The sequence below is a fragment of the Leucoraja erinacea genome, chromosome 14, assembly GCF_028641065.1.
Source record: "Leucoraja erinacea ecotype New England chromosome 14, Leri_hhj_1, whole genome shotgun sequence".
NCBI classification, from domain to species: Eukaryota; Metazoa; Chordata; class Chondrichthyes; order Rajiformes; family Rajidae; genus Leucoraja; species Leucoraja erinaceus.
The window spans coordinates 53387594-53411912 of record NC_073390.1 but is presented as its reverse complement, the minus strand read 5'-3'; the positions used below and the strand labels follow the sequence as shown (position 1 = coordinate 53411912).

Here is a 24319-nt window from a genome sequence, read left to right as displayed (position 1 = left end):
ACGGAAACAGGCCATCTTGGCCCTACAAGTCCGTGCCGAACAAACTTTTTTCCCTTAGTCCCACCTGCCTGCACTCATACCATAACCCTCCATTCCCCTCTCATCCATATGCCTATCCAATTTATTTTTAAATGATACCAATGAACCTGCCTCCACCACTTCCACTGGAAGCTCATTCCACACCGCTACCACTCTATGAGTAAAGAAGTCCCCCCTCATGTTACCCTAAACTTCTGTCCCTTAATTCTGAAGTCATGTCCTCTTGTTTGAATCTTCCCTATTCTTAAAGGGAAAAGCTTGTCCACATCAACTCTGTCTATCCCTCTCATCATTTTAAATACCTCTATCAAGTCCCCCCTTAACCTTCTGCGCTCCAGAGAATAAAGACCTAACTTATTCAATCTGCACAGTTGGGCTACAAATAAACCCAAAGTTGAAGATAATACACTCTCTCTGGGAGTGTCCAGAGATCCTTGTGCATTTGCATTCATTCCCCTGTCTTCTTACGATCTGGAGACCAAGACAATGGATGTGAAAATGGGTGTAATAGGATGTGAAAACCTATTTTCTATATTTCTAAAATCCCAGGTGAAAGTTCAAGCATTAACCAGAAATCATCCATACTTCATAGAAACATAGAAACATAGAAATTAGGTGCAGGAGTAGGCCATTCGGCCCTTCGAGCCTGCACCGCAATTCAATATGATCATGGCTGATCATCCAACTCAGTATCCCGTACCTGCCTTCTCCCCATACCCCCTGATCCCTTTAGCCACAAGGGCCACATCTAACAACTTCAAACCCAATTGCACCTCAATTGCTCCTCAATTGCATTTAAGGAATTTCATAACTGTTCACTTTCTAAACTCAAAAAGTGAAAACAAAAATTGAAAAACTGCAGATGTTGGAAATCAGGGGAAAAAAGAAAAAGAAAAAAGATAAGTGCCAGAAATAGCAAGTTCGGCTACATAACACAGCAACATTAAATCTGTTGCCTTTCCGCTGATGCTGCCCATTTGCTAAAAGTATTCAATATGGCCTTTTCTAGAGAATGGGTTTGGTTGGGAGGGTGTAGGGGAGAGGGGGAAAGTGGTGGTTGGGGGGAAAACCTTTGGGGAATGGGGAAACCTTTGACCATAACTCCTTACTTCCATCCAAGTAACTATCAGAATTCAGTCCCATCTGCACATATGGATATTGTAAAAGAACGAATGGCATTTAGCCTGAGGAGCTTTTGCTCTTGCCTTGGGTGAGATTCACCCTAGCAAACGTGCCTGGGAAGAACTTCGGACCATGCCCTTGGTAAGATTTTTTGGGCTATTGTACTTTAAGAGATGAATAAATTGTTGGATTTGCTAAGTCTGGCCCAGCAAGCCTATTAAATGAAATACAAGTCTTCCCAGCAGACAGTGTTAGCAGGTCTGATCAATTATTCTGGGGTTGCTCCTAGGCTGAATGATTCCCACTGCGCTGAAGTACGTGCTCCAGAAAAAAATACCCAACTTCAAAGCCGGACAAAATTAATTTAAATCAGAATTTATAATCAGTCCTCTATTTCTGATTTTTCCTATGTGAGCCTGCAACTGACAATGTCAACACAATTCTGCCCTGTAGTTCTCAGCGGTTTTCCCATAAACCTGTCCTCGCAAGACTAATGCAGCAAATCATGCAATTTGGTCATTTAATAAGGCCTGTGAGTTTCCCTGGATAATTGCACATTTCAAGTGACAACTGTATAAATAACTAGAGCCGCACATTATAAAAACACGGGATGGAAAAGTATTCATGTTGTGGCATTTGTCGGTAAATATTGTCACTGAGGCAGCTCAACAGCAAACCCTTATTAAAACCGGCTTTGCATGCTATAATTTATTGAATTAATTTTGCTTAGAATAACATAATGCAGCTCGATGGCATGAGCATGAGCATTGAGTCACACAGTGTGGAAACGAGCCCTTCGGCCCAACTTGCCCACACCGACCAACCTGTCCCATCTATACGAGTCCCGCTGATCTGCCTTTGGCCAATATCCCTCTAAACCTGTCCTATCCATGCACTTGTCTCATTGCTTCTAAAATGCTTTGATTGTCCTCACTGCAACTAACTCCTCCAGCAGCTCCTTCCATACACCCACCACCCTTTCTGTGAAAGTTACCTCTCAAATTCTTATAAAATTATTCACCTTTCACCCTAAATCTATGGTTCTTGATTCCCCTAGTCTGGGCAAGAGACTCTGTGCATCTACCCGATCTATTCCTCTCAATGTAATATTAATGCATTCTCCTATGCACAGATGCCTGACCTGAGTTATTTTTTTCAACTTGTTATTTTTTTGTTACTGTATTCAGTGCAGATCTTTTGGAATTTGAATCATCAGGATGGACAGGTGACAATCACCCCTTGTAGTAACTGGGAGGATGCAGGAGAAAGAAAGGAATGAAAGGTTAATGTTAGGACAGTTAGATAACGCGGTTGTGCCTTGCACTATAGACTGATACAGTAATGTTGAACCCGTTGTATAGCAGTACCTGCCATGCAGATCAAAGTGAGATACCAAGGTTAACTTAACCAAATTTAGGAAGTGGAAGGGAGTGTGAAGCTGTAACAAATGCAGAACCGACTCATTTAAAGAAAACATTGTATAAAAGTCCTCAAAGTAGCTCGATTCTTTGCTGCGCATTCTACACTGTTCTTTGTCCATTCTGTATCTACCCCACTACGCCCCTCTCCTTATAACAATGTAAAAACACTCTCCTAGCTTGTGTATTGGCAGCAGAGATCCCATTGTGATGTCATTTTTGGTTTCCGGAATCTTCACGGCAGCTTGTGTAAATGAGATCCCATTGTGATTGGATGACTGTGAGATCCCATTGTGATTGGATGACTGTGAGATCCCATTGTGATTGGATGACTGTGAGATCCCATTGTGATTGGATGACTGTGAGATCCCATTGTGATTGGATGACTGTGAGATCCCATTGTGATTGGATGACTGTGAGATCCCATTGTGATTGGTTGACTGTGAGATCCTATTGTGATTGGATGACTGTGAGATGCCATTGTGACATCATCACTGGAGGCTGCTGGAAGAGTCTCCTCTAAAAGTCACTTATTATTTTCAAAGTTCCATTTTTAAACCTTTAAATATCAATAACATGAAATAAAACATAAAATCTGAATGAAACTTGATACAAGCAACCACGGGACACAGGTGAGTAAGGTGGTGCAAAAATGTTCACGCTATTGTGTACCATTTTGGCGTAGTTCCTTGAGATCGCTCGCACGCACGCACTCACTCAGACAGACAGACGTCCAAACAAGACGAGACTTTTAGTATCATGTAGATAGATGTCCCAGTTGCACTGACCTCTGTGGTCATGAAGACCCTTGAAAGGCTTGTGCTGGCCAAGCTGAAAAATATCACAAACCCCCTACTGGAGCCTCTGCAGTTTACATATCGGGTCAATGGATCTGTGGATGACGCAGTCAAACTGGGCCTGCACTTCATCCTCCAGCACCTAGACCACCAGGTGACCTATACGAGGATTTTGTTTGGTGATTTTAGCTCTGCATTCAACACCATTTTGCCAGAGCTACTACACTCCAAACTTTTTGAGTTGACTGTGCCTGAACCTCTCCGTCAGTGGATCACCAGCTTCCTGTCAGACAGGAAGCAGCATGTGAGGCTGGGAAAGCGCATTTCAGACCCGCAAACGCTCAGCATAGGAGCACCGCAAGGCTGCGTACTCTGCTCTCCTCTACTCTCTCTAGACAAATAACTGTAACTCCACTGACTTCTCTGTCAAGCTTCTCAAATTTGCAGATGACACAACCCTGATGGGACTGATCACAGTCACATCTGTGGAGTCTTTTATGTTCCTGGGAACCATCATCTCCAAGGACGTTAAGTGGGAGGCTACCATCGACTCCACAGTCAAAAAGGCACAACAAAGGATGTACTTCCTGCAGCAGCTGAGGAAGCACAATCTGCCACAGGCAATGATGGTCCAATTCTACACGGCCATCGTAGAGTCTGTTCTCACCTTCTCCATCATGGTCTGGTTTGGCTCAGCCACCAAGCACGACACCCGGAGGCTGCAGCGAATCGTCCGATCAGCTGAGAAGGTTATTGGCTGCAACCTTCCCTCCATTGACGAACTGTACACTGCAAGGGCCAGGAAGCGAGCGGGCAAGATCATCTCTGACCCCTCTCACCCTGGCCACAAACTCTTTGAATCACTTCCCTCTGGAAGGCGACTCCGGACTGTCAAAGCTGCCACAGCCACACATAAAAACAGTTTTTTTTTCCACGAGTAGTAGCTCTACTCAACAGCCAAAAATCTGTAGCTTTTGCTCTAGTATTTTATTTAATTCACATGTTTAATCAACAATGTTTTATTATTAATGTTTAATGTTTTATGTATCATTCCTAACTGTCACTGTATGTCATGTTGTCAATTTTGGGCGGAGCACCAAGGTAAATTCCTTGTATGTGAATACTTGGCCAATAAACTTATTTGTTCATTATTCATGCATTCATTCATTCATAGAACAATAATTGTTTTACTTGCAGCAATACAACAGAATATGTAAACATAGTACACTGTAAACAATATTTAAAAAATGAGAAAAAAAGTTAAGTGTGTGTATATACACACACACAAACACAGATGTATCAAACATTTACTGTACATGGGATAATATTCGATGAATGTCAAGACAATTGTTATTGCACAATATCAATTTTCAGCCACATGAATGAAACACTATGAAGCTGTTTCAAATATCTTAAGGAGTATTTAAAAGCAAAAGTTTTTAAAAAGGCCATTCTAAAGCATTGTCTAATTACGCTGTTCCCTGACAGATCTTAGATTTGGTGATGTGTAAAAAGATTAAGTGTAAACCTTGAGGGTACTTTTCATCCCTGTCATCCCTGCCATACAAAATAAAAACTATCTACCGAGAGAAATGCCTTTTCAGTGTAAACTTCACCCATACAATCAAAGAAATTCATGTAAGCAAATCTTTTGGAAGTGGTTGAGCTAGTATTAATAAATGAGAGAAAATGCAGAACATAACTACACCGTTTTCACTTTAGACTTTAGAGATACAGCGTGGAAACCGGCCCTTTGGCCCACCGAGTCCGTTCTGACCAGTGATCACCCCGTACACTAACACAATCCTACACACCAGGGACAATAGACAACAGACAATGGGTGCAGGAGTAGACCATTTGGCCCTTCGAGCCAGCACCGCCATTCAATGTGTTTCCTGCCTCTAGCGTGTCCAAACCCTTAACAATCTTATATGTTTCAATGAGATGCCCTCTCATCCTTCTACTTGCAACTTGCAACTTGCAATTTACAGAAGCCAATTAACCCACAAACCCGTACGTCTTTGGAGTGTGGGAGGAAAGTGAAGCACCCAGAGTAAACCCACATGGTCACAGGGAGAATGTACAAGTCCATACAGACAGCGCTCACAGTCAGGATTGAACGTCAGTCTCTGGTGCTGTAAGGCAGCAACTCTACCGCTGCGCCACTGCGGTTCCCGGATTTTCAGTTCCCGCCAAAGATTCTCGGGATCAAAAGATTATAGTACATTGTATAGTACAGTGATTATTGAAAATTCACACAATTGGATCAGTTGCAATCTTGGTGTTGTGCAAACGGAAAAATGATTCCCAAATATAGATAGATAGATAGATAGATAGAATTTATTGCCACACAACCAGGGTCGGTGATATTTGGGTTGTCAGCAGCAGTACAATGATAAAGAACACACAACCACAATAAAACTGTAACACCAACATCCACCACAACATTCATCACTGTGGTGGAAGGCACAAAATTTGGCCAGTCCCCCTCCATTTCCCCCCCGTGGACAGGACCAGAGTCCAGAGTCAGTCCCGGATCGGCTCTTGCTCACCAGAGACCGCGACTTTAAGTTGTTGTAGGCCGCAGGCCGGCGGTCAAGATTTAAAGTCCCCGCCACAGCCAGAAGCACCGTAGACTGCAGGGCCGGCGGTCGAAGCTCCCCTCCAGGGGTGTTGGTGAGTCCATGCCGGACCCGCGGGAGAAGTTGGCCGCTGGCCGGCAGTGGTGGCTTCTTCTTCCCCCGGGTCCCCCACGAGGGATCCGGGCTGTAGACGCCGCGCCAGCTGGAACTCTGCAGACCGCGGCTTCAGGCTGCCGGCAGCCCCGGGCCAGCGAAACGGAGCGCTCCCCTCCAGCGAGCCCCAGCGAGGGCTCACCCGCTCCACGCCGAGAGTCCACGCTGCGCCCGCCGCTGAAGCCCCGGGCGCGTCTCCGGGAAAGGCCGCGCCGATCCTTGATGTTAGGCCACGGGGGAGGCAAACTGAAAAAACTCGCCTCTCCATGGAGGAGGCGACCAAAGCGGTTTCCCCCTTACCCCCCCACACAAAACACACGAAGGAACATTAAATACATACTTTAAAACATACTAAAAAATAAAAAAAGGTTGAAAAAACTGACGCGCTGCTGACATGGCTGCTGCCAGAGCAACGCCCCCTATGGAGTCAAAAGTAAACTGTTTTTCTGCAGACTTAATGAATATTGATTGAAAGATACAGCATGGAAACAGGCCCTTCGGCCGACCAGGTCTATGCTGACCATCAGTCAGTCACCCATTCACACCAGTTCGATATTATCCCACTTTTGTACACACTTCCTTCAAACTCAAGACAATTTACAGAGGCTGCTTAACCTGCAAACCTGCATGTCCTTGGGATGTGGAAGGAAACCAGAGCACCAGGTGGAAGCTCATTCAGTGAGTGGGAGAACATGCAAACTCCACACAGACAGCATCCGAGGTCAGGATCGAAGCGGGGTTTCTGGCGATGTGAGGCGCTGTGAGGCTGCTCGCTATGCCACTGTGCCGCCCAAGAATATATTAATCATTGTATGACAATTTACAGCATCTATATTTAAGCCATTCAATCCTTTCAAGTTAAAATTCTTGGGAGATTGAATGTGATATTTTATGCACAATCCACAGTGTAATCAACAAGATTAAAATATTACATAAACTTATCAAAATTCACAAAATTACAAGGTAATAAAATACATTTGGGTCGATTGGGAAATGTTAGTTTTCCACTGCTGACACCGTATTATTTTGTTTAGCCCTCAATAGATGATGCTGTTTACATCAATGTAGGTCTTAACAATTTAAATTCGAGAGTCGTTGCTGTTCCAAGAATAATTTGATCTGTTTGTTCTCTCTTGTTACCAACTAATGCTGATTTTCTGCTGAAAAAGCCATTTACCATTTATATATTTATATATTAGGTGGCATGGTGACACAGCTGTAGAGTTTCTGCCTTACATAGAAACATAGAAACATAGAAATTAGGTGCAGGAGTAGGCCATTCGGTCCTTCGAGCCTGCACCGCCATTCAATATGATCATGGCTGATCATCCAACTCAGTATCCCGTACCTGCCTTCTCTCAATACCCTCTGTACAGGATTTGAATTCATCATGTATCTCTGCATTCACAGACACACACAGGCCCCAGTCAAGGGATGTCTCCATTTAAAAATTCACATCCTTGTTTGCAAATCTCTTTGTGGCCTCATCTCTTCCCAATTCTGTAATCTTTAACAGACCCTTAAGTCTGCCTGATCTCAGTACTCCGACAGTTCTTACATGTCATTGATATTATTTACCCCCATTATTGGCAGTTTCCAAAGCTCTGAGCTCTATAACCCACTTCCCGGAACGTTCACTGTCTACCTTCAATCTCCGCCTGTAAAGGCACTCCTCAAAACCTACCTATTTGCCCACCTTTCATCCTGTGTTCTAATATCTTCTTACAGGGGTCAATATCACATTTAACCGACACCACCTCTGTGAAGCAACTTTGGCTGGCTTGCTGCGTTAAAAGTTAAAAAGTTAAATTCGAGTTGCAATTGTTTTGTTATAAATATAGTGTTTTAGAAATCCAGCATGGAAACAGGACCTTCGGCCCACCGAGTCCACACTGATTTGCAATCCCTGTGTCCTTGGGGCAAGACACTTCACCCACCTTTGCCTGTGTGTAAATGTAATGTAATTATGTGAAGCACTTTGGGGTCAATGCAAGTTGACTAAAAATGTGCTATATAAATAAGATTATTATTATTATTAATTAAAAAATGATCGATTTTTAAAGTGGCAACGTACTTTTAGTCGAGGCCGGTTTTAAACATGATGAAAAACTAGCAGCAACCTAGATGAAGCCTCTACCACGCGGAAACCACTTTCGACCATTAGGGAGAGTGACCAAAACCTCCGGTGACCCCATGGGTGGCGGGCAAGGTCACCAGCGGTTGCTGTTTAGTTCTCCTAAGTGGGACAGGGGGTATGGAGTTCTCCTTAAGTGATCCAAGAAGATTAGCCTGTATTACTCTTCTGGTCTCAACACTTGAGCTCAACAATTCAGATCATTATGGCTGGTCCCATCTTTTTCAAGTAACTGCTGGGCAAGAAGGCTTCCCGATGTGCCACGGTTGTGGACTGAGATCGCGGTCTAGATGCCTTCCGGATCGCCACGTGGAAGCCCAGGTCGGGGCCTCATAGGTCGGAGTCCGGGCCGGCAGAGCGGCCAACGGCTGTGGTCCGGGTCGGCACCTAAGGGGCATGAAGTGGGTCGTCGACAGCGGTGAGGCCTTGGCGGTGGTGAAACGGTGGCGGCGGCTGCAATGCCTCGCGCGGGTCGACAGCCGATGAGAGCGAGGAGGGGGGAGGGGAAGAACAATGGAGGACCCAGCGTGGGGGGGGCGACAATGGACAATTGGGGAGGGGGGGGCGGGGGGGGGGGCGGGAGAGAACAAATACTTGGTTTATACTCTCTAGAATTTAGGAGATTGAGAGGGGATCTTATAGAAACTTACAAAATTCTTAAGGGGTTGGACAGGCTAGATGCAGGAAGATTGTTCCCGATGTTGGGGAAGTCCAGGACAAGGGGTCACAGCTTAAGGATAAGGGGGAAATCCTTTAAAACCGAGATGAGAAGAACTTTTTTCACACAGAGAGTGGTGAATCTCTGGAACTCTCTGCCACAGAGGGTAGTTGAGGCCAGTTCATTGGCTATATTTAAGAGGGAGTTAGATGTGGCCCTTGTGGCTAAGGGGATCAGGGGGTATGGAGAGAAGGCAGGTAGGGGATACTGAGTTGGATGATCAGCCATGATCATATTGAATGGCGGTGCAGGCTCGAAGGGCCGAATGGCCTACTCCTGCACCTAATTTCTATGTTTCTATGTTTCTAAAAGGAGGAGCCAGCATGCTTTGTAACTTTGTCAGTGCTGAAGGTGGCGGCTGTTCGTATACATTAGGAACGCAAGCTAAGAATCTCACTGCTCCTAGTCACATGTGACAATAAATGATTCCATTCCATTCCAGTTCAGCTATGATTGAATGGCGGAGTAGACCTGAATTCTGCTCCAATAACTTATGAACTTATGAACTGCTACCATCAGGTCTCTCAGCATATTATTCACTGGATTATATGAATGATTTACCCACGTTTGAGAAAGCTTAAATAAATCTAATTTTAAAAATTGTAATCTGGATCCACTTCAAAGATAGTGATTTAAGTTCCCATCTAGCAAATTTACGACCTCCAGGTTAGCTAGAACCAACCTCCCTGGAGTGTGATTCCATAGGTACCAGCTATTTTCTCTGCCTCTACATCATTGGCAATGTGAGTGATTTGATCATGGGACGTCATTAATCATATTTTTTTATACATGAGCCCCTGAACTGGAAACTTTGGTTCCTTTCTGTCTCTCCAGACTGGATCATGGAAGACAATTAATTTGAGGAAGGACATTCTTGCTATTGAGGGAGTGCAGCGTAGGTTTATAAGGTTAATTCCCGGTATGGCGGGACTGTCATATGCTGAGAGAATGGAGCAGCTGGGCTTGTACACTCTGGAGTTTAGAAGGATGAGAGGATATTTCATTGAAACATATAAGATTGTTAGGGGCTTGGAGGCAAGAAACGTGTTCCCGATGTTGGGGGAGTCCAGAACCAGGGGCCACAGTTTAAGAATAGGGAGTAAGCCATTTAGAACAGAGACGAGGAAACACTTTTTCTCACAGAGAGTGGTGAGTCTGTGGAATTCTCTGCCTCAGAGGAGGCAGGTTCTCTGGATGCTTTCAAGTGAGAGCTTGATAGGGCTCTTAAAAATAGCGGAGTCAGGCGATATGGGGAGAAGGCAGGAACAGGGTACTGATTGGGGATGATCAGCCATGATCACATTGAATGGCGGTGCTGGCTCGAAGGGCCGAATGGCCTACTCCTGCACCTATTGTCTATTGTCTATCGGCCAACATGGCACTATCCTGTACAATAGGGACAAATTACAGTTTTACCAAAGCCAATTAACCGTCAAACATGTACATCTTTGGAGTGTGGAAGGAAGCTGGAGCACCCGGAGAAAACCCATGCAGGTCACAGAGAGAACGTACAAACTCTATACAGACAGCACCCGTGGTCAGGATCGAACCCGTGTCTCTGGCTCCATATTGGGGCCTGTCCCACTTGGCGGTGTTTTCGGCGACTGCCGGCATAATTGCCTGATGTATCTGGTCACTGAAAAAGTTGCGGCGTGATGCAGCGTGACGTGGCATGATGTGGCGTGATGCAGCGTGACGTGGCATGATGTGGCATGATGCAGCGTGACGTGGCATGATGTGGCATGATGGCATATTGACGCGCGGTGTTGCCTCAAGTGTCGCAACATTTTTTTTGTCGCCGCTGGATTTTGAAATGTTCAAAATCTTTTGCCGACCCTGATAAGACGCCGGCATTCGCTTAAAAAATCACCAAGTGAGAAGTATTGCCTTAGAGTTTTCCTTATGTTTTTATGAAATATTATTGAAAAGTATTTACACAGACAAAATAAAGGAAGCCTTTACTATCTGTGTGGAACCATTCACCAACAAAGATACAGTGACCTTATGGGAGAAGGGAGAAGAAAGATTAAAACTTGATCGACTGGGCTTATATTCACTGGAATTTAAGATGAGAGGGGATCTTATAGAAACATATAAAATCCATAAGGGATTGGACAGGCTAGATGGAGGAACAATGTTCCAGATGTTGGGGAGTCCAGAACCAGGGGTCACACTTTAAGAATAAGGGGTCGGCCATTTAGGACTGAAATGAGGAAAACCATTTCATCCCAGAGAGTTGTGAATCTGTGGAATTCCCTGCCACAGAAGGCAGTGGAGGCTAATTCACTGGATGTTTTCAAGAGAGAGTTAGATATAGCTCTTAGGGCTAAGGGAATCAAGGGATATGGGGCGAAAGCAGGAATTGGGTACTGATTTAGGATGATCAGCCATGATCATATTGAATGGCGGTGCTGGTTCGAAGGGCCAAATGGCCTACTCCTGCACCTATTGTCTATGTTTCTATGATTCTATCTTTCTATCCAATGCCTTGGCTCCCATTTTCTTTCCGTGTTTTTAAAACCCTCAGTCAACATTGTGACAAGATGTATTAGAACATCACTGTGCTGAATCATCACCACTCTTTCACCAATTTAAGGAATTGTCCTAACATCTCATGGTCAGAAGTAAATGTATTGGTTTACAGAACTGATCACTAGTGGTGACAAATGGAAGATAGAGAGCAAGCTTTTAAATGAATATGTTGTGAAGCAGTGATATATTCTCACTGTGGTGTGGCTGAAGATTACTCTGGCATATCTGGTTGGAAAGAACTCTCTGTGTTGGAGTGGTAATTTTAATGGCTCTGGATGGCTTATTTTGGGAGAGATTTAGGAGGGGTGGGGTTGGGGAACTTTATATCTACAGAATCTGACAACCGGGGTCCTTCAGAGCCTTCTTTTAGTTTAGTTTGGTTTAGAGATACAGCGCGGAAACAGGATCCTTGGCCTGTCCGATCCACGTTGAACAACAATCCTCGTATACCTACACTATCCCACACACTAGGGTCAATTTACCATTTTTACCGAAGCCAAATTAACCTACAAATTTGTACGCCGGTGGAACAACTTTGCGGTTACGGGGGTTACAAACTGCGTACAGACAGCACCCGTTGTCAGGGTTGAAGCTGGGTCTCTGGTGCTGTAAGGCAGCAACTCTACCGCTGCGCCACCGTGCCTTCTCTCGCCACAAGCAAGGTCCCGGGGGATCTGACGAGGTCCTTTGACCAAGGATAGAATTGTCCAATGCTAGAGGGCACAGCTAGGAGGTGAAAGGGGGAAAGTTCAATGGAGAAGTGTGAGGCAAGTTTTTTTTTGTTACACAGAGAGTAGTGGGGGCCTGGAATGCCACATCGGGGGTGGGGTGTTGGTGGGGGCAGATACGGCAATGGCATTTAAGAGGCTTTTTGATAGGTAGAAGTGCAGGGAATAGAGGGATATGTATCATGTACAGGTTGACGAGTTTAGTTAAGCTTGGCATCATGTTCAGCACAAACATTGTGGGCCGAAGGGCCAGTTCCTGTGCTGTACTGTTCTATGTTCCATGCTCCAAACACAGCTAGACAGGGTTAGATTTGGGCATCAAGATACTGACTGAGGGGGAAGGAGTAACAGTGAGAAGGAACCGGGGAGACTAAGCGGAGGTTGGGCGATTGTTTCGCCGAACACCTCCGCTCAGTCCGCAATAACCTACCTGAACTCCCGGTGGCTCAGCACTTCAACTCCCCCTCCCATTCCCAATCCGACCTCTCTGTCCTGGGTCTCCTCCATTGCCAGAGTGAGCAAGACCGGAAATTGGAGGAACAGCACCTCATATTCCGCCTGGGTTGCTTGCGTCCGGATGGCATGAACGTTGAATTCTCCCAGTTTTGCTAGCCCTTGCTGTCTCCTCCCCTTCCTTAACCCTCGAGCTGTCTCCTCCCATCCCCCCGCCCTCGGGCTCCACCTCCTCCCTTTTTCCTTCCTTCTCCCCCCCACCCCCCATCAGTCTGAAGAAGGGTTTCGGCCCGAAACGTCGCCCATTTCCTTCGCTCCATAGATGCTGCTGCACCCGCTGAGTTTCTCCAGCATTTTTGTTTACCTTCGATCTTCCAGCATCTGCAGTTCCTTCTTAAACACAGTGAGAAGGAACTTTGATCTGGGTTTGAATTATACGATATTCATTGTTTCATGGCTCTCCCACTCCCATGGTGGTGCAGCATTAGAGTTGCTGCCTTAAGGACCTGTCCCATGAACATGCGAGTGCATGCGGCAAGCGCGACCAAACCGGAAGTGGGGGCCGCGCGGGGGTCGAGTGATCCCCGTACAGGGCCGGTCCCACCAACATGCGACTGCATGCGGCAAACGAGACCAAACCTGAAGCGGGGGATGCGCAGAGGTCGAGTGAGTGACGTGAAGTTCGAGCGAAGTCCGCAGGAAGTTCGCGCGTGACAGTCGGCGTCGAGACGGTGCGTACGGCGTCAACCTCAATGCGGCTGCGGGCCGGCAGGCCGTTGCCGCGCGGAATTTTTGAACACTGTCAGTTTTCCAGAGCCCCGCGCAATGTCGGGATCAGCTCCGCACAACTCCATACGGTTCCGGCGATCGAAGTGGGACCGGCCCCGCGAGGCCGTACAGCTCAAGAGATCACTTTAGGTCACGCTTGCCGCATGCAGTCGCATGCTCGTGGGACAGGCCCTTTACAGCACCAGAGACCCGGGTTCGATCCTGACTGCAGGTGCTTGTCTGTACGGAGTTTGTACGTTCTCCCCTTGACCAGCGCGGGTTTTCTCCGCGATCTTCGGTTTCCTCCCGCAATCCAAAGACGCACAGGTTTGTAGGTTAATTGGTGGCGCAAATGTTAAACAATTGTCCCTAGTGTATGTAGGGTGGTGTCAATGTGCGGGGATCTCTGGTGGGTGTGGACTCGACGGGCCAAAGGGCCTGTTCCCACGCTATATCTCTAAACTATCCTATATACGGTCATATGCATATTTGTTTGTTTATTAATAATTGGTACTTTATATATAATCCAGAGTCAGTCCCTCTAACACTAATATTTGGTGTTTGCATTCTCAGAGGCTTTTATACCATCCATATGAATTAAATTGAAGCAGCAAAGTTGTTAGATCATTCAAAGATGACTTGTCAGCTACACTGTAGATGTGCAGTTCAATGCTATTGTCAAACTCAAAAATACTGAAGTCAACAATATTATCGTAGCTAGAGAAATTGTATTGAATCACCCGCTGTTATCTACAAGCTTACAGTATAAAAACTTGATGTACTTTGAGCTTGGGGGATTTCACCGAGAAGTCTCCAAGAGAATGTGTTTCTATTTATGAATAAAGACTTGTATATCAACCGGCTTCAGCCTCTGAACGACAGCTCAAAAGGTCTCAACAAAGTGAAGGAATCAACCAATTTTGCATTGAACAAACATCCTGACGCAATTATGTTGTCTGTGTATCGAAAACCTACCAGACACGCACACAAAAATCACATCAACGACATTGAAATAACTAGCAATGTCTTTCTCGGTAATTAGGCAATGGATTTCAGCATCTTTTATTTTACTGACAGCTGAACCAGAAATGATGATGATTTATTCATCTGTGAGATAGACTTACAATAGAATTTCCTGATATGAAATGACAGGTGGAGGTAGAATTCTCTTCATTCCTACCCAATTGTCAATTCCTGAAAGCGTCACGCATTCTAATCTAATCAAATGACACTAAATATTGATTAAACCATAATAAAACTACCATGTAAAATAAAACACTTGATTTAAAACAATTTAAGGAGAAGAATGATTAGGTCTTTTAAGATGTTGATATTCTGTTTCCTAATATATGTTGCTTATGACTCAAAATCAACTTCTATTGTTTGGGTCCTTGCCTTGTAATCATTTATTGGCATATATTTACACACACAAATATATATATATTTTTATATATATATATATATATATATACACACAAAGTGCTGGAGTAACTCAGCGGGACAGGCAGCATCTGTGGAAAGAAAGAATGGGTGACCTTTTGTGTCGAGATCCTTCAGTCTGAAGAAGGGTCTCGACCTGAAACATCACCCATTCCTTCTCTTCAGAGGTACTGCCTGCCCCGCTGAGTTACTCCATCATTTTGTGTCTACCTTTGGTTTAAACCAGCATCTGCAATTCCTTCATATGCACTATATACATATATATATGTATATAGGACATACTAGTTATGATAGCAGTTAAAAATAAAAGTGACAAGTCAAGTCAAGTCAAGTCAAGTTTATTTGTCACATACACATACGAGATGTGCAGTGAAATGAAAGTGGCAATGCTCGCGGACTTTTGTGCAAAAGACAAACAACAAAACAACCAAACAAACTATAAACACAATCATAACACACATATTCTTTTACATAATAAATAATGGAAGGAAAAACGTTCTGTAGAGTTAGTCCCTGGTGAGATAGGCGTTTACAGTCCGAATTGCCTCTGGGAAGAAACTCCTTCTCAACCTCTCCGTTCTCACCGCATGGCAACGGAGGCGTTTGCCTGACCGTAGCAGCTGGAACAGTCCGTTGCAGGGGTGGAAGGGGTCTCCCATGATTTTATTTGCTCTGGAGTTGCACCTCCTGTTGTATAGTTCCTGCAGGGGGGCGAGTGAAGTTCCCATAGTGCGTTCAAGGCAACAGTTCAAGGCAATTTTATTTTAATGTTGCTTTGTCTATTGGTAACTGCAACTCAATATTGTCACTCAGCACAGCATGCTGCCAGTTCCGTTATACTAATAGCAGTGAGTTAATTAGCAGAGAGTTGCAAACAATCATTATAATGACCCAGAGACACAAGATTCCCAATTATTCTACTCTTCCATTAGTGTGCTAAGTATGATTGACAATTAACTCTGACCATTTAAGACGGTGGTTTTTCATTATTGCCAATTGCCTGACATCTGCTGATGACTGTCATCAGCATGATGATGGGGACACAAAAACTGCAAATGTTGGAATCTTGCACAAAATGCAAAGTTCTGAAGGAGCTCCGTGGATCAGGCAGCATCTGTGAACACATGAACAGACTCCATTTTGAATCGGGGCCCTTCTTTATCTGCTATCTTAAGTCCCCGTGTTACTGCCCCACCACAAAATATCACCCCAGGCGCTGGAGTAACTCAGCGAGTCAGGCAGCATCTCTGGAGAACATGGACAGCTGACGTTTTTGGGTCACTATCCTTCGTCAAACGGCATATAGGACTGTACATTGATCATCGATCCGTGTTCTTCAAGAGATGCTACTTGATCGGCCTGCTGAGTTTCTCCAGCATTTTTGTCTACCTTCTAAAACAATATCTACCCCTCGTTTTGGAAGGTATCGTTTTGGAAGGTAATGCGTGTTGCTGGTTCAAACCCAAGATAGACACAAAATTGCTGGAGTAACTCAGCAGGGCGATATAGGCAACATCACTGGAGAAAGGAAGAGGTATCGTTGTCAGAAATTCTGCCTGACCCACTGAGTTACTCCAGCATTTTGTGTCTATCCACAGTCCCTTGTTCCTCCTCAATGTATGTCCACTTTGAAGAGGTTCTCCTCATCTCTGCTGTCTCTTGTGCCCCAATTTCCTGTTCCACCACGATATCACCTCATAGTAAACCCTCTTTGACATTTCCCTGTGAAGAAGGATCCCAGCATTTCCATTTTCCTCTATAGATGCTGCCTGACCCGCTGAGCACTTCTGGCAGTTTGTGTTTCTTGATATCATCTACACCCTAAAGCAGAACATTTTGCACCTTTTCATTCATTTGGTTCTCTTTACCTTCTATATCTCTTGTTTCCCTTCCCCCTGACCCACATTCTGAAGAAGGATTTCAACCCGAAACGTCACCTATTCCTTTTCTGGATAGACTGGATACAATCGGTTTGTACTCGCTAGAATTTAGAAGATTGAGGGGGAATCTTATAGAAACTTACAAAATTCTTAAGGGGTTGGACAGGCTAGATGCAGGAAGATTGTTCCCGATGTTGGGGAAGTCCAGAACAAGGGGTCACAGTTTAAGGATAAGGGGGAAATCTTTTAGGACTGAGATGAGGAAAACTTTTTTCACACAGGGAGTGGTGAATCTCTGGAATTCTCTGCCGCAGAAGGTAGCTGAGGCCAGTTCATTGGCTACATTTAAGAGGGAGTTAGATGTGGCCCTTGTGGCTAAAGGGATCAAGGGGTATGGAGAGAAGGCAGGTACAGGATACTGAGTTGGATGATCAGCCATGATCATATTGAATGGCGGTGCAGGCTTGATGGGGGGAATGGCCTACTCCTGCACCTATTTTCTATGTTTCTATGTTTCTACAGAGATGCTGCCTGACCAGTGTAGTGACTACAGCTTTTTAGTTTTTAGTTTAGTTTAGAGATACAACGCAGGAACGGACCCTTCAGTCGACTGAGTCCGCACCCACCAGCGATCCCCACACAATAACGCTATCCTACACACCAGGGAGAATTTACATTTATGCCAAGCCAATTAACCTACAGACCTGTACATCTTTGGAGTGTGGGAGGAAACCGAAGATCTCGAAGAAAACCCACGCAGGTCACGGGGAGACCATACAGTTCACACTCCGTAAAGACAGCACCCGTAGTCAGGATCAAACCCCTGTCTCAGGCACTGTAAGGCAGCAACTCTACCGCTGTGCCACCCTGATGCCCTTTTTGTGTCCAACTACAGTGCAAACCAGCATGAGCAGTTCCATCCGGCAGCTTTTGTTGTGAATTGCAATGTGAAATTGCAGTGCCAGACTGGGTAAAATAAAATCCTATTGAACAGTCAGTCAGCCCACTCACAGATAAAATGAAACAAAGCTTAGACTACAATTTTCCAGCTGTAACTGCCCATGCCATTATGCGGATGGGACATCAAGTGTGTAATGATGTTCTCACCAAGTACAATCTTAATAATTCCCCTCTGGGGGAAAGGCTTGGCTCCGCAGGCCTTAAGTCTTATTCTTATTGCTAGATAATGCCAAGTCTCCGTGTGTAAAAGCTCCGACATAAACGCTTCATCCTGACTTGACTTGACTTCAAATACAGATTTGAAAAATTCTCTTTTAAGGGGCCTTCTCTTGTATTTCTACTTTCCACTTTCTCTCTTCTTTTTTTTATTTTTTATATACACACTTCACGTTTTTCTACTCTCTACCATCTATTTTTCCACTTTTTCCTCTTTCTATTGTTTTCTTTTTCTTGTCTTGCTTACTTCCTTCTTATAACATAAAACTAGAGGTTGTACATAGAATGGATTACGGTATTACATAGTTGGCACCTAAAATTAGGTTCCACTGTACTGTTTTGTGCTGTATTAACTTCTAATAAAATAAACAAAAAAAATAAATAAATAAACGCTTCATCCCGATAACAAGCACCAACATTTCAAGCAGTGGATCAGCTTGAATAAAACTGTAACAAAAACACTTTAGTATCCTCGTGCTGAAGTGACTCTCTTCTCTCCAACACCAGACGTAGATTTTGCCACCAGGAAGATCGCGAACCATCTCACACAGACAAAAGAAATCAAGCAAGAGGGAGACGTGTTTCTCACAAAAACTCTGAGTACCTTCAGAAACTACAACCTGGATTACACAATTGGAAAAGAATTTGAAGAAAACACAAAAGGCTTAGATAATAGGATGGTGAAGGTAAGTGCAAATAGATTTCTTCCCTGCGAAGACACTGCATTTCTATGGGTTTTTCTTCTCTACTGCATCTTACATTTAATTTGCTTGGCCTTACTGCTTCAAACTGAAAGGAAGGTTGGAGGGTTTGATTCCACCCCGACACCAGTGTCTTTCAATCAGCTGCCTGTGCTGTGGAATGTCCACATTCATTCTGAGAAATTTGTTTTATATCTCCCACGAGGATTGCAATCTTCAACTGGCTGTTTCCCAGAACCGACCCTTATAGAAACATAGAAACATAGAAATTAGGTGCAGGGGTAGGCCATTAGGCCCTTCGAGCCTGCACCGCCATTCAATATGATCATGGCTGATCATCCAACTCAGTATCCCGTACCTGCCTTCTCTCCATACCCCCTGATCCCCTTAGCCACAAGGGCCACATCTAACTCCCTCTTAAATATAGCCAAGGAACTGGCCTCAACTACCCTCTGTGGCAGAGAGTTCCAGAGATTCACCACTCTCTGTGTGAAAAAAGTTCTTCTCATCTCGGTTTTAAAGGATTTCCCCCTTATCCTTAAGCTGTGACCCCTTGTCCTGGACTTCCCCAACATCGGGAACAATTTTCCTGCATCTAGCCTGCCCAACCCCTTAAGAATTTTGTAAGTTTCTATAAGATCCCCTCTCAATCTCCTAAATTCTAGAGAGTATAAACCAAGTCTATCCAGTCTTTCTTCATAAGACAGTCCTGACATCCCAGGAATCAGTCTGGTGAACCTTCTCTGCACTCCCTCTATGGCAATAATGTCCTTCCTCAGATTTGGAGACCAAAACTGTACGCAATACTCCAGGTGTGGTCTCACCAAGACCCTGTACAACTGCAGTAGAACCTCCCTGCTCCTATACTCAAATCCTTTTGCAATGAAAGCTAACATACCATTCGCTTTCTTTACTGCCTGCTGCACCTGCATGCCTACCTTCAATGACTGGTGTACCATGACACCCCAGGTCTCGCTGCATCTCCCGCTTTCCCAATCGGCCACCATTGAGATAATAGTCTGCTTTCCCGTTTTTGCCACCAAAATGGATAACCTCACATTTATCCACATTATACTGCATCTGCCAAACATTTTGCCCATCGCTGTGTTACATACAGCACTGAACTGATCCTTCACAAGATGTCACTGGGGCAGCACTTAACTTGCAACTGTGTCCTTGGCAGCCAGTCTTCAAGGCGACAGTTCCACATTAAAATCAGTACACCTGAACTACTATCTCATTGGAGACCCTCGTTCTATCTTTGATTGGACTTTGCTGGCTTTATCTTGCACTAAACATTATTCACTGTATTCCCTTTATCGTGTATCTCTATGCTGTGGATGGCTCGATTGTAATTGTGTATTTGTTTAGTTTGGAGATACAGCATGGAAACAGACCCTTGGGCCCACTGAGTCCGCACCGATCAGTGATTGCTGCACACTAACGCTTTCCTAAACACACCAGGACAATTTACAATTATACCATGTATAATAAACCTACAAACATGTATGTCTTTAGAGTGTGGGAGTAAACCCACACAGGTCACGGAGAGAATGTACAAACTCCGTACGGACAAGCACCCGTAGTCAGGATCGAACCCGGGTCTCTGGCACTGTAAGGCAGCAACTCTACCACTGTACCACTGTGCCTTTCCGCGGACTGGTTAACACGCAATAAAAGCGTTTCACTGTACACTGGACACGTGACAATAAACTAAATTAAACTCAAATTATTGGGAAATGTCAGGATTTCAAAAAGACAGGTACTGTACATGGATGGGACTGGTTTAGAGGGATATAGGCCAAACGCAGGCAGGTGGGACTAATGTAGATGGGACATGTTGGTTGGCATGAGCAAGTTGAGCCAAGGGGCCACTTCCCACGCTGTATGACTGACTCTATGAGACTCCATAAGTCTCCAAATGCTCTATTGAACTTCTACAAGGGTATGGTGGAGAGTACAGTTAGGTTGCACTACATTCTGGGGCTTGCAATGGTTTAGAAACATAGAAACATAGAAAATAAGTGCAGGAATAGGCCTTTTGGCCCTTAGAGCCTGCACCGCCATTCAGTATGATCATGGCTGATCATCCAACTCAGTATCCCGTACCTGCCTTCTCTCCATACCCCCTGATCCCTTTAGCCACAAGGGCCACATCTAACTCCCTCTTAAATATAGCCAATGAACTGGCCTCAACTACCTTCTGTGGCAGAGAGTTCCAGAGATTCACCACTCTCTGTGTGAAAAATGTTTTTCTCATCTCAGTCCTAAAGGATTTCCCCCTTATCCTTAATCTGTGACCCTTGTCCTGGACTTCCCCAACTACCTTCTGAGAATAACCTAAAATAACCTAGAATTTACCTAGAATAACCAATATCTTATTGGATATTTACTGGTTGTGTTGTGTTTAATGTGTCTGTAAAATTACAGCAAGCAAGATTTTCATCCCCCTGGTCCTCGGTGCAGATGGCGATGAAACATTCTTGAATCTTGGCTCTCTCTTGATCTTTGTTTGTTTACCTGCAGACACTGGTGCAGTGGGATGGGGACAAGTTAATCTGCGTTCAGAAGGGTGAGAAGCCCAACAGAGGCTGGAAGCACTGGATTGAGGGCGATCATCTACACTTGGTATGAAAAATGTTTCGCAGTTGGATGTTCCCATTAAAGTTGTGCCCCTGATTATTCACGTAAACTTTGAGGTCTAACTCTTTGCCAATCAAAACGGCAAATTTGATTGCATTGCAAGAAATCTGAATGAACAATTGCTCATTTTTCCAGTATGAAACACAACAGGGTGTCACCACGTCTCAGCAGTAGAAACACGGAACTGGTTTGCAAGCAGAAGGACTCAAAGTGCTGGGGTAACTCAGCGGGTCAGGTAGCATTTCTGGAGAACATGGACAGGTGACGTTTCAGGTGACGTGATACTTCTTCAGATTGAATATCGGCTCCCGACCCGATACGTCACCTGTCCCTGTTCTCCAGAAATGCTGCTTGACCCGCTGAGTTGCTCCAGCACTTTGAGTCCTTTTCCGTCGCAATGGCTTGCTGCCTGCTGGGGAATGTATAGAATACTGCGCCAATGTTCTGCTGTTTAAGAAGGAACTGCAGATGCTGGAAAATCGAAGGTACACAAAAATGCTGGAGAAACTCAGCGGGTGCAGCAGCATCTATGGAGCGAAGGAAATAGGCAACGTTTCGGCCCGAAACGTTGCCTATTTCCTTCCGGGTTTTGGCCCGAAACGTTGCCTATTTCCTTCGCTCCATAGATGCTGCTGCACCCGCTGAGTTTCTCCAGCATTTTTGTGTGCTGCCGATGTTCTGCTTCCGGTTTCACATATGATGCAGTGTTTGTATCTCGGCATTCGGCAAACAATTGGTTTAAGCAAGAAGACCGCTGGCATGTTGAGAACAGCAACGGGTGAGCAATCAAACGCAAGGCTGCCAAATATGTCCGGATTTTTCCCCAGCCATGCTTTCCCCCTTCCCACCCAGCACTCCTCCACTGCAGCTGATCAGATCGATCAACCATGATTGAAGGGCGGAGTAAACCTGAAGGGCCGAATGGACTTAATTCTGCCCATCAAGTCAAGTCAAGTCACATACACATACAAGATGTGCAGTGAAATGAAAAGTGGCGATGCTCGTGGACTTTGTGCAAAAAGACAAACAAACAAACAACCAGACAAACTACAAACAGAATGCAATAGAATCACATATTCTTTTTCACATTAAATGTGGGCGGAAGGGAAAGGGGGAAAAACAGCAATTAAAAAAAAAAAAGCAGTAGTGGTACAGTAAAGTTAGTCTCTGGTGAGATCGGGGTTTACAGTCCTAATGGCCTCTGGGAAGAAGCCAATATGAACTTGAGTCTTAAATAAAATGGGTTATTTTCTCACTGCACTTTTGCCTCAGACTCATTTCAATCACATTTTTTCAGTTGACCAAAGCACATATCTATGTCAGCAGGAGTCCTGTACATTTAAATACATTGGACATCAATGCTGTAGATAGGGGCACTGAATGATAGGAGTTCATCAGTGAAGCATTGAAGATTTCCAATAATATGTTGAACAAGTTAGGGCTTTATTCTTTGGAGCGCAGAAGGTTAAGGGGGGACTTGATAGAGGTCTTTAAAATGATGAGAGGGATAGACAGAGTTGATGTGGATAAGCTTTTCCCACTGAGAATAGGGAAGATTCAAACAAGGGGACATGACTTGAGAATTAAGGGACAGAAGTTTAGGGGTAACATGAGGGGGAACTTCTTTACTCAGAGAGTGGTGGCTGTGTGGAATGAGCTTCCAGTGAAGGTGGTGGAGGCAAGTTCGTTTTTATCATTTAAAAATAAATTGGATAGTTATATGGACGGGAAAGGAATGGAGGGTTATGGTCTGAGCGCAGGTATATGGGACTAAGGGAGATTATGTGTTCGGCACGGACTAGAAGGGTCGAGGTGGCCTGTTTCCGTGCTGTAATTGTTATATGGTTTATATGGTTATATGGTTTATATAAGTCATAAGGTCATAAGAGATAGGAGTAGAATTAGGCCATTCGGCTCATCAAGTCTACTCTGCCATTCAATCATGGCTGATTTATCTCTCCCTTCTAACCCCATTCTCCTGACTTCTCCCCATATCCTCTGATACCTGTACCAATCAATAATCTACCTATCTCTGCCTTAAAAATATCCACTGACTTGGCCTCCACAGCCTTCTGTTGCAAAGAAATCCACAGATTCACCACCCACTGCCTAAAGACATTTCTCCTCATCTCCTTTCTAAAAGACCGTCCTTTAATTCTGTGGCTAATGCCTTAGTGGAAACATCCTCTCCACATCCACTCTATCCAAGCCTTTCACTATTCTGTACGTTTCAATGAGGTCCCCCCCCCCCCACCTCATTCTTCTAAACTCCAGCGTGTGCAGGCCCAGTGCTGACAAACGCTCATCATAGGTTAACCAACTCATTCCTGGGATCATTCTTGTAAACCTCCTCTGGACCCTCTCCAGACCCAGCACATACCATATCAGTGGTAAATGTGCATATTTGAACGAGTAGAGCCACTTCTTCTCTATATATATATAACTTTTCTTTTGTTGTTTATATATTTGGATTTTCCTCTCCCAACTATTTTCTTGCCAAGGATCATGTTGTGTTAACACCAGAAGTCTTACAATACCTTGTTTAGATGGAAGTCTCTCATACAATGCTAGCGGCTATCTCTGCCACCATCAGAGCCCAGCCTGGTCCCACAAATAAACTATTTCAGTCACACAAGGTGAATGTCCTTTAATTTATCGTTCTTTTGTTTTGCAGGAGTTAACATGCGATGACCAGGTCTGCCATCAAATTTTCAAGAAAAAATAGCCAATGAACAAACGAGTCAGTCTGTTTGAATGCGGACTTGTATGCAACATGTCTAATGTGCGCTGTGTTTTCACAATAAAGGGCATTTTTCCACACTGTACGAATGGTGACTCAAATGAGACTAAATTTATTTGTATTGTACATTGTGTAAAAATAAAAGCAGTGCATTAGGAGCCTTCCATCCTTCATCCTCAATGCTTGTTTCCAAAGAGACCGTGTATTATCTTTAATGTTCTGCCGTCAATAATGCATCACCAGGACTCAGATTTATCCCTTTGCCTGAGGCAAACACTTCTCTCTTTGGCTTCTC

The 24319-nt window shown here is 44.5% G+C and overlaps 1 protein-coding gene across 1 annotated transcript in view; it reads left to right on the top strand.

The window, feature by feature from the left end:
- LOC129703738 (retinol-binding protein 2-like) overlaps window positions 1-24109 on the top strand; it is a 38136-nt gene extending 14027 nt beyond the window's left edge. The window contains exons 2-4 of the mRNA XM_055646426.1: window positions 18448-18626; window positions 21168-21269; window positions 23959-24109. Of these exons, the coding sequence (XP_055502401.1) occupies window positions 18448-18626; window positions 21168-21269; window positions 23959-24009 (332 nt within the window). The 3' untranslated portion in view covers window positions 24010-24109. The remainder of the gene's footprint in view (window positions 1-18447; window positions 18627-21167; window positions 21270-23958) is intronic.
- The last annotated feature ends 210 nt before the right edge of the window (window positions 24110-24319 follow it).